The sequence below is a fragment of the Lacerta agilis genome, chromosome 4 (assembly GCF_009819535.1).
Source record: "Lacerta agilis isolate rLacAgi1 chromosome 4, rLacAgi1.pri, whole genome shotgun sequence".
NCBI lineage: Eukaryota > Metazoa > Chordata > Lepidosauria > Squamata > Lacertidae > Lacerta > Lacerta agilis.
In genome coordinates this window covers 66,281,730-66,292,031 of record NC_046315.1, presented here as the reverse complement: position 1 = coordinate 66,292,031, position 10,302 = coordinate 66,281,730, and the positions used below count along the sequence as shown (strand labels likewise).

General features: G+C 44.6%; 1 protein-coding gene across 5 annotated transcripts in view; it reads left to right on the top strand.

The window, feature by feature from the left end:
• The first annotated feature begins 1,037 nt into the window (after positions 1-1,037).
• The window catches only part of SHROOM2 (shroom family member 2), a 104,365-nt gene continuing 95,100 nt past the window's right edge, over positions 1,038-10,302 (top strand). For 2 of the 5 annotated variants that reach the window (XM_033147432.1, XM_033147431.1), the window contains exon 1: positions 1,039-1,643. In XM_033147432.1, coding sequence (XP_033003323.1) covers positions 1,410-1,643 — 234 coding nt within the window. In that variant the 5' untranslated portion in view covers positions 1,039-1,409. Of the gene's footprint in view, positions 1,644-10,302 lie in introns of all 5 variants that reach the window. The other 3 variants (XM_033147430.1, XM_033147433.1, XM_033147435.1) reach the window with 3 other exon arrangements.

Here is a 10,302-nt window from a genome sequence, read left to right as displayed (position 1 = left end):
TGCAAGCCTGGCCTCCTGCTCGTTAGGCGCAGCGGCAGCGCGCGGGAATCCGCCTGGCTCCCTCAGCCGCCACTAGAGGGTCCCGGAGGATAAACCTGGCCGAGGAGAAGCTTGGGCTGCCGCTCCGCAGGTTGCTCGAGGGGAGGCCGACTCAAGCGCCGCCTCTCCCCGACTCGTCTTTGTGCCGCCGCCGCCGCCCGACCCCTCCAGCCTGGCCCCGGAGGAGCGCCGAAACCTTCCGAGGGGGCTTCCCTGAGACAGGAATCACGCCACCCCCATAGCAGCTGCAGCCCCCGCGAGGCATCGGCCTCCCACCCCTCTCGCCCCCTTCCCTCTCCCCACCCACACAAAGAGCTTCTTCGCTGCGCCTGAGCGGTGAGCGCCGGGGCTGCCCTTCGACGACAAGCAGCCATTGCAAAATAATAAAGGTTTATTATTATTATTATTATTTATTTAAAAAGGAGGAAGCGGAAATAGCTGGTAGGAGCGGCTGCCGCCGGGTGTTTTTTGAGGGGGTCTGTTTCCCCTTTGGCTCCTCGAAGGGCAGAGAGGCAATTGCTTTTAGCAATGCCGAAAGCAGTAGGTCTCTTCCTCGGGACCGGAACCCCATTGAATCCAGGAGGCACGGTTTCCCGCTGCCTTTTTAACACGGCTGTGACTTATTATTTCCCACGTGAAAACGCAGTAACCCTCTCTCCCCTTTTCTCTTTTTAAATCGTTGCGTGCATTCTTCCTCTGTATGTTGGAGAGGACAGTTTAGCATTGCAGCCCTCCTATTTAGCTGATGGGGGAAGGGGGAAAACTCCTCTCTCTCTCTCTCTCTCTCTCTCTCTCTCTCTCTCTCAAGCCGCCGCTTTGTTTGGAGATTCATTCCCACCACTTCTCCACGAGCGTGTTCCAACCCAGCCCCTTTTCGATCTTCCCACCCACCGATTTCCTAGAGAAAACCCTCGGGCGAAAGTTGCGCTAGTTCTGGGAGACTTTCTTAACTTATCTCCCGGCTTTTAAAAAGAGAGGAAAAGAAATCATTTGACCACAAGCCACCGCAGCGACTACTATTTGGGCTGGAATATTTTACAACACACCCCACAAGCGTGAGCCTCCTCCTCCTCCTCCCTCCCGGCTTGGCTCTGCCCAGCTGCACCCGGCTGAATTGAGCAAGCCTGTTTGCAGCCGCGCCGTTTCCCTGCGCGCTTTCCCCGCCTCCCCTTTGCCCGGGCTCCTCTTCGACCCAACGGGATCCGGAGGGAAGCGGAGGAGGAGCCAAGGCTGTGCAAAGGGGTTTTGCAACTCCCTCCCCTCACCATATGGGAGCGGGTTGGAAACTGTTGTTAGGTATGTGGTTCCTAGGTCAGCGGCACGCTGGATCCAGCTAGGAGGAAGGAGCTGGGGGGCAGTTTCGGGCGACCATGGAGAACGTGGAGTTCCGAGGCGGCCAGGAAAGGTTCCCGGACAAAGATCCGAGGCTGAACCCCGCGTTTTTGGACACCCAAGGGCACCCTCACCAGCCTCTGCTGCTGATAGGGGAGCAGAGGGGAGGCGACGCGTACAAGCTGGTGGAAGTGCAACTGAGCGGCGGGGCTCCCTGGGGATTCACGTTGAAAGGAGGAAGAGAACATGGAGAGCCTCTGATCATCACCAAGGTAAGGTTACACGCGCGTGTATTTCTCTGCGTAGGTGATCCGAGGGTTGCCACAGTGCGATGGGGTGGGTGGGTGAGGGGATTCCCAACCTCTTTTGTTTATGTCAGGATGTGGCCGGTTGACTATTGTAATCCTACCGATTTCCAGAGTTTTCTGTCCCCTGGCCGAGCAGTTTGCTTGCACATGCAAATGGTGTTTTTCTTTTCTTTTCTGGAAGCACTTTTTACTAAGTGGCCGCTTCGATTCACCTCAGCAGAGGACTCTTGCGATGTTGTTGGCAGCGGCTGAATTCTTCTTTACTTTGGTTTTAGTGACATTGGAGTGCGTACTCCAGCCGCCACTCATTGAGGGTTGCTTTCAAATATGCTTGAAAATGCCCGGTTGGCTTTGTTCTCTTGGCTGTAATTGCCATAATGTGGTTTTACCGTTTGTTCTTGGTCACATTTTCAGTTTAGCATACTCACTGGTAGTCCCATTGATTTCATGGTAAATTCAATTATGGATGGAAGCTTCAGGCAGCAATCCTAGGAACACTTTCCTTAGAGTAAACCCTACTAAACACAGTGGGGCTTACCTCTGAGTAAGTTTGCATATAGGCTTGTACTGTAGAGTTCACACACAACCCCCCCCTTTTTAATCCAGAATAGCATTCCAGGTTAATTAATGTGTCATCACACAATCACCAAATCAGAATTCATAGTATACTCAGCCATTGCACTAACTGGAGAAAAGTACACTTCTTGTTATGAGTACAACAAGATGATTCAAGGACAGTAAGTGATCTTATTTGCCTATTTTAATTTCCTGAATGGTCACACAATACTGCTCAATTAAGAATGGCTAGTTGTTCCTCATAGAAGTGGTACAGTTTCCTCCTTTTTCTCCTCATAGAACTGCATGTCTCTTCACTGTCATTTCTCCTGTGCTGAATGAACAGCATTTAACTACATATTGAATTGCTCTAAACTGCCCAGGTCAAGATAATTTCTTAACTTTCCAGTTGTTGTGGCTTATTCCCTAATGGCCTAGAGGTGGAGGGAGAGCTATCAAAGCTTTTTTTGCAGCTCTTTCTTGCTTATGTCATTGTTGCAACTGAATACTGGATTAGATTATTTAGCTGTGTTTGGTCAGAAAAATCCTCCTCCATTTCCCAAAAGCCATTCACAAGGCCATATGTGATAACAGGACAGACCCACTTGCATGTTACCTGCGCAGCTGAAAAGCAAACATCAGACTTTCTTAGGCAGATTATTTCACTTTATTTTTCCTCTCCCCTAGGCCTTTCAGAAGGGCATGTGTCTTTCAGTATTGCCACTCAGTGATAAAACATGTGTTGTTCAAATGCTCATGGTTTTCAGTTGTTTGCCAAACTTTTATCCAAACTCAAGCCCCTGATCTGCTCTGTGTAGAATTAGTTTTGTTTCTGGATCAGTGTACTTTCTTATCATTTAAAAAACAACAATTGGCTGCCCATCATATTTCTTAAGACCTTGAGAACCAAGGGGAGCTGCTTGCTGCTGGATAATGTTTTATGCATTCACTGGTGGAAGCTGGAATACGAAAACAGTTCCTCGGACGTAGAAAGCTAGCATGCCAGGGGGAAAGCTAGGCTAAATCCCTTTTTCCTGGCATCCATGTCCAGCTCAGAGATATTTGTTAGTGGTGATATATGAAGAAACTTTCAGTTATGTGAGCCTCTAACTTCACTGAAGGAGTACAGGTTTATGTCTTGTGACGCAATCTAATCTCCATGGCCACTGTCCCATAAAATCCATGTGGCTCTCATTTACCTACCTATGCCAGTGTCTGATAATCTGATTATAGGTGGCTGAATACAGACAATACAAGAAATTACCAAAGTGTGCATTTAATATCCTGCAAAGTGTTGAGAACATTTGCACCACACCTTTGCTTTTCCAGAATCTTGATTAGGTGTGGAAATGTGATAAAAAATTATTCTCATCCCTTGGCAAGATTGGTTTACCAAGCATACATAGACAATCACTTGCCATTTGGGAAATGGCTGCCTTTTGTTCACTTTGTGGCCTGATCACTGTAAGGACCAGCTGAGAAGAACACTGCTCCCTGCCTTCAACACTCGAAAATAGTCTAGGGACCCCTAGATTGTATTAGGGACAGGGGAACCAAAATCCAGGTGTTGTGAGATGCTTGTATTTTCGTTCTCCGAGGCTTTCGCTACTGCTGTTATTCATACAACAGCAATATGTCTGTATTGGATAGAAGTAACTAAATGCTTTAGGGGATTAAAAATAGCCAAGGGTTTTAGAGTTTATTGAAAAGTTTGAAATTGACATATTGTTAAGTTTTAGGCAAGGAAGAAAGCAGAAACTTGAGGCTTGGAATATAATTAATAGATGTCTTCAGCATTGGGATAACGCATTGGAAGGACTTTTTAAGAGATGAGTGATTTTGTCATTGTTATTTATATTGATGATGAAGATGAAGTAATAGAGCTAAAACTTGTAGTTTAATCAAGAAATTAAAATAGTGTTTAGTATCTGTTGTTGTTCATCTATGTACTGAGAATCTTACTATTGTACGGTTAGAGATGCTCAGATTTTATTAAATGCCTGTGGGGCCCAGGAGAACATTGCTTGTTCTCCTAAGAATATAGAATTGGAGCCAACTAAGTTACCTGCACTTCCTGTTGTTTTGAATGGAGACTTAATCATGCCAAACTGTTCAGTTGAATCAAAGTGTAATCTAGGCTGAAAATCTGCACCCAGTTACCTGTAAGCCTCACTGAGGATTTTGCACACACTCAATTCCCAATTTTTCTATCCTAAGTACAGGCTTACGGTGGTCAGCATGTGTAATGCTGTGTGTTTGAAGGCAGCTCTTTATCATTTTAAAAGTCCATGCAACTACCTCAGCAAAATTACCCCTCACCTGCAGCAGCAATGGTTTTCAAAGATTCACTTGCACAATAATTTCTTGGACCATCAGGATCTAATGGTCAAAGTAGACAGGGGTGGACTGTTTTGAAATATTGATAAAGCATGTAACCTGTTGTATAGTGCAGGGAAAGGAGGTTTTTGAGCTTACAGCATGGATGCCACAATCCTGATTCTACCCCTCCACTCCAGATATTTATTGTAAGATGCCTGCTAGACCTGGCAAATCCCCCCCCCCCAGTCTTCCATACATCAGAAAGCTAACGGGTACTTGCCAGACCATTTTGAGGTACTTAAACACATTCACTTACAAATTTATGTACATTGTGTGTTCCCTGAGAGTATATAAATGTTGTCCAATTTTTGGTGGCCCCATTTTGCTTCCAAACTGATAGGCAGGTTTGCTATGAGAGGGAGTGGTGATAAGGTGGAGAGAGGCGTAAGGTTTGTTTGCCTTCTGTACTTAATTACACCACACACTTTTATGAACTTTTGCTTAGCGCATAAGAAGATAGCAAAGGACAAGATGTTAACAATCTACGAGAAGCTTGAAATGCTAAAAACATCCAACAAGCCCATCTGCAGCTATTTTAAATATAAGATGGAATAAAACCATGTGTTTGGGCACTGAAATGCTGGGTGCATAAAATGTTACAGTGGTTTGTTGGAAGGTCAGGCCAAATTCACATTGTTAAACCAAATAATAATAGGGTAGTACAGCCCATAACTGAGTGACTTGGCTGGTTCATTTCTAATGTTTATGTAGACATCAAAGACCTTTTCAAACACCCTGTTTTCGAGTGCAAAAGATTGACACCTGTTAAGTATTTGCTGTATGCAATCAGCACATCACTTGAGTTTGCACTTCTGGCACCGGCATAGCACATTTTCAAAGCACCGAGTATGCTATATTTTGTTATTGAGGATGATAATATTTTCTTGTCAGATATTGTGCATACTACTATCGCGACTGCAGTGTAGAATGTGATTGTCAAGTGTACCGCATACCTTTAATAATAATAAAAAACCTCACTAATAGTATCTGAAGAAGTGTGCATGCACACAAAAGCTCATACCAAGAACAAACTTAGTTGGTCTCTAAAGTGCTACTGGAAGGATTTTTTTTTTCACTAATGTAAGCTCTAAGATGGGAAAATTCAGTTCAAAAGGGCTGTTGTATTAGAATCATAGAATTGTAGGGTTGGAAGGGACTGCAAGGGTCTTCTTGTCTAACCACCTGCAATGCAGGAATCTTTTGTCCAATGTGGGGCTTGAATTCATGACCCATGATATTAAGAGTCCCATGCTCTACCGACAGAGCTATCCAGTTTCAGTGGCTATAAAGCAGGGATGGGGAACCTGGGACCATGTAGGTTAGACATCTCCAAACTAAGGCCCGCAGGCCGGATGCGGCCCCCGCTGACACCAGACGCTGACGTCCACTCTTACCGGCGTGGCGCAGCGCAGCTGCCCATCTCCGGGTCGGCGCGGCACCGGAAATAGCTTGTGCGCATGCGCAAGCATCATTTCCGTTGCACTTTCGGGTCTGTGGAGGCCCGTGTGCACGTGCACAAGCTATTTCTGGTGCCGCACCGACCCGGAAGTGCACCAGAAAAAGCGAGTGGGTGCGCGCTCCCCTGCCCTCTTGCCCACCGCACGATCAGTGCAGGAGGAACCAGCCAAGGGCCGGGTAAGTTTGGGGACCCCTGATCTAGGTGTTGTTTAACTACAGTTCCCATCATCCCTGACAGTTGACCATGTTGGCTAGGGCTGATGAGCATTGGAATCCAGCACTATCTGGAGAGTCACAGTTTCTGCATCCCTGGTATAAAGCAAAAGTATTAGTTCAATTCCTGATTTTGCAACTGCATTATACTGTACTGCCTTTCAAAAAAAAAAAAAAGCATTCATAGTCCCAAAGTCTGTAAGTCCATCCCTTCTGTCCTTATTTATTTATAACAATTTATATACCACTTACTTTGTACCTGCCCTCACATTTGTCTGTGATTCTCTTTGCCCTTCTCCTCAGTGCCTTGCTGGGAATGAGAGGGAAGATGAAAGAATAACTGAGAGGAAAGGGCGCTTTCTCTTTCTCACCACACTACCCCCACCCCCACTTTTCCTCTCACTTCTTGGTTGGCAAGTAGTATGCTTGTTTGTGCTCTCCAGGGGGCCAGAGCTAGCCCAGTACCAGTTGGTTGACAGCTCCTAGTTAAGGTAATAATTTAGCTTTGTCATTCCTCCAAAAAAGCCTGACTCAGGAAACAGAAGCAAGCCATTTAATTTCTTTGAATGCTGAAGCATGCTTATGTGCTATATTTTACTTGGTCAGTGAACTTTCCCCCCTTTCATTCTGCAAACACGGTGCTCAGAATTTATAAGTACTACAAGGGCAAGCTTCTTAAAAACATAGAATTCTCACTGATATACAAACTTATTTTTCCAAACGGGCAGCAGATGAGTCTAAACATTTGTTCAAAGATGCCCCAGCAACAAGTCTTTCTGTGAACTGTGCCAGCTCTTGTGACTTCAGTGGGTATGGCACTTAAAAAACAAAGCAAAACTAAGCCTCATAGCCAAGTGCAATGATATGGGGGGGGGGGGCTAGCAGCTGAAGAGGGAAGGGATAAACCTCTCCTCCCTGTGTAATAAGACTTTGGTCAGAATCCAGGCTCAGCACAGCTGTAATTTACAAAAAACAAAACAAAAACAAATGCAGGTGTGTAGTTTGAGCCTTTGACATCTAAAGTTGGCTTAAAAGGAGACTGGTGAAATTCATGGAGGATAAGTCTGTCAGTGGCTTAATGCCTATATGTTACTTCAGGGATTGGGCTCAATACCAGTCGCAGACGGGTATTTGTGCCCTGCTTGTTGGCTTCTTAGAAGCACCTAGTTTGCTGCTGTGAGAAACAGGATGCTGTATTCGATAGACTTTAAGTCTTATCCGGTTGGGCAATTCTTACGTTGGCAGATCTCAACGGAACTATCGTTACCTTACATTGTTTTCTTGTTTCTTTCCCTTTTCCTTCAGGGCCCTGTATATTGGATTTCATACATCTAGTAAATACCATATATAGAGTTTAAAGGATTTTGGTTGTTCACAGCAGTATGGATTTGCTTGATAAAAATATATATATATACTGGGTGTGCAGACAATGATGGCGCTAGAACTGGTTTTATTACATGCACTCAAAGTTATCTCTTGGAAGACTCTTTGTTCAAGCAACTCTTCTGCACTTGACCAGTACAAAAAAGTGACACAGATAGCCTGTTGCTGGCTACAAGATACAGTTGACAGCCAACAGTTCCTGGCAGCCATCCCATTCTGTCTGCATTTGCTCATCTCCATTTTAGCCAAAGCCATGATGGTGGCAATATTGCTACTCTGAGCATGAGCCAACTCTGACATTTGTCACAGGACAGGAGGACTGCCTAAGACCTTGGCAAGGAAGCAGCAAGGATGGCATCAGCTGTTAAGGAGACATTTTTACGTAGCTGGTCTTTGAAGTGCCCCACACCCATTTAGTCAGAATTGCTGACTAATGCTCAAAAAATGTCTCCTTGAATTGTGGAAGGAGTTGACTATTGTCCTTTCTGAGGTCTGAGGTCTAATTGGTTCCTGTAGATCAGAGCATTGAAATGAAATAGTGTTACCTTTTGTTCTTTTTTCACTTCCAGGTGTAAAGGGTGCTTATCCACAGTATTCCAAAAATCTCTTTCCCGAAGGCAAACTATTCTTGTCTACTCTGGCAGTTTTAATCTATGTCTGAGATTAAAAGGGAAACCTGACTGAGATTGTAGTGCACCTGAATGTTCATGTTCTTTAGCAATATGTTATAACTCTTACACTTTTCTGATGGTTTACAGAAGGTCAATATTTAATTAGCAGAAGCTGTTCATTGGTGAAGTTCAAATGCTGATATATTAATGGGTGATCAATTAAAGAAAAAGGAGGGTGAAAAACACCCTGTTATTTGAGATTTTGCTTTAACTTTTCCAGAAAAGACCCATTCCAGTTTTTCACTAAAAATGACAGCAAACCTAATTGTAATAATTCACTTGCTCAGTAGCTCCTGAGTGGAGTTCAGGCCAGCTGACCAGCTAACTACATGTAAACATGTTGAAATTGCAGGTAAGATTAACTTGATCAAGATAAGCATCCTGATAACGTAATGCAAGACATTCACGGTACATATTTGGAGCATTCTGATGTATTCCTGTGCAGGTTCTCTTCCGCAGAACCCCATTGTGAAACTGCCTGCAGCAGTAAATTGCAGATGAGTCATGTTGAGTGAGTCTGGCAAATACTTGGGTGGGGAACTTCTAAGTGAAACTTGATTTCATTGCAGAAAGTGGGTTTGCTTATTCAGTTAGGGGATCCCTTGTGAACCAGTTCATATGTAGATGCTGTAATATACTTGTTGTGGCGATGAAAGATGTAATGCTTTTGTCTTCCTGGCACAATCTAAAACAGTGATATATTTTGATATTCCCAAGCCAGGGGTCAGCAACCTTTTTCAGCCGTGGGCCAGTTCACCGTCCCACAGACCATGTGGTGGGCCAGACTATTTTTTTGGGGGGGGGGGGGGGTTGAAAGAATTCCTATGCCCCACAAATAACCCAGAGATGCATTTTAAATAAAAGGACATATTCTACTCATGTAAAAACACGCTGATTCCTGGACTGTCCGTGGCCGGATTTAGAAGGCTGTTGGGCCGGATCCGGCCCCCGGGCCTTAAGTTGTCTACCCCTGTCCTAGGCACTGGTCTTGGGTTTCTAGAAACTTGGACACTTGGGCAACTGGGTATTTTCTAAGTCTGCTCATAGGTCACGATTTTTGACATTGCTCTCAAAAGACCCAAATCTGGTGGTAGTTGATGCAGGGCAGGCACTATCCCTGGGTTCCTTAATAACATGTACAATGGTCTGTCACAAACCTTTGGGATATAATGGGCTAGCCCAGTGTTTCCCAGGGTCTTCACCTGTTTTTGGACTACAATTCCAACCACCCCTTACCACAGGTCTTGCTAGCTATGGGTGATAGGAGTTGTAGCCCAAAAACAGCTGGATACCCAAGTTTGGGAAACCCTGGGCTAGACCACTGCTGCAAATCATGAACTGTGGGGATGTATGATGTCCATCAGGGGTCTCCGAAGTGACCAGCTACAACTCTTCCCACACTCTGCATCAATGATTCAAAGTTTAGGGCTAAGAAACATGCCCTGCTTGGTGGAAAGGGCTAAGTCACTGCTGACAGTGACTGTATGACATACTTTTTCAGCTGTGTCATGCTGTATGCCATAGTTTTTCACATTTAGTATTCTAATGGGGAGAATGGATTCATAAGGACTTGATATTTATGGGCATCGCCACCAAGAAAATTGCTGGGTGGAAAATTGGCCCTTACAGCCCATTATAATTTTACAACTATGAGCTAGAGATTTCAGACTCGTATTGGGAATATTTCCATAATGTAACATCACCTTTCTTTCAAACAGACAGTTGTGAGATGTAGAAGTTTAGTGTTAAAAAAAACCCAAAAAACTGGGCTTGCATATGATTAGCCTGAAGGAAGCAGCACTGTATGAGCATAGGCTACAGGACATTGGATAAATAAACAGCTTTTCCCACTGTTGTAGGGATTATTCATTACTGTACTGTTAATGGAAACTCAGGTGCAGAAGTGTGTGATATTATCTCCATGGGGATCGCCTTCCATGAATACTAATGTGTTGTGTCTGTGT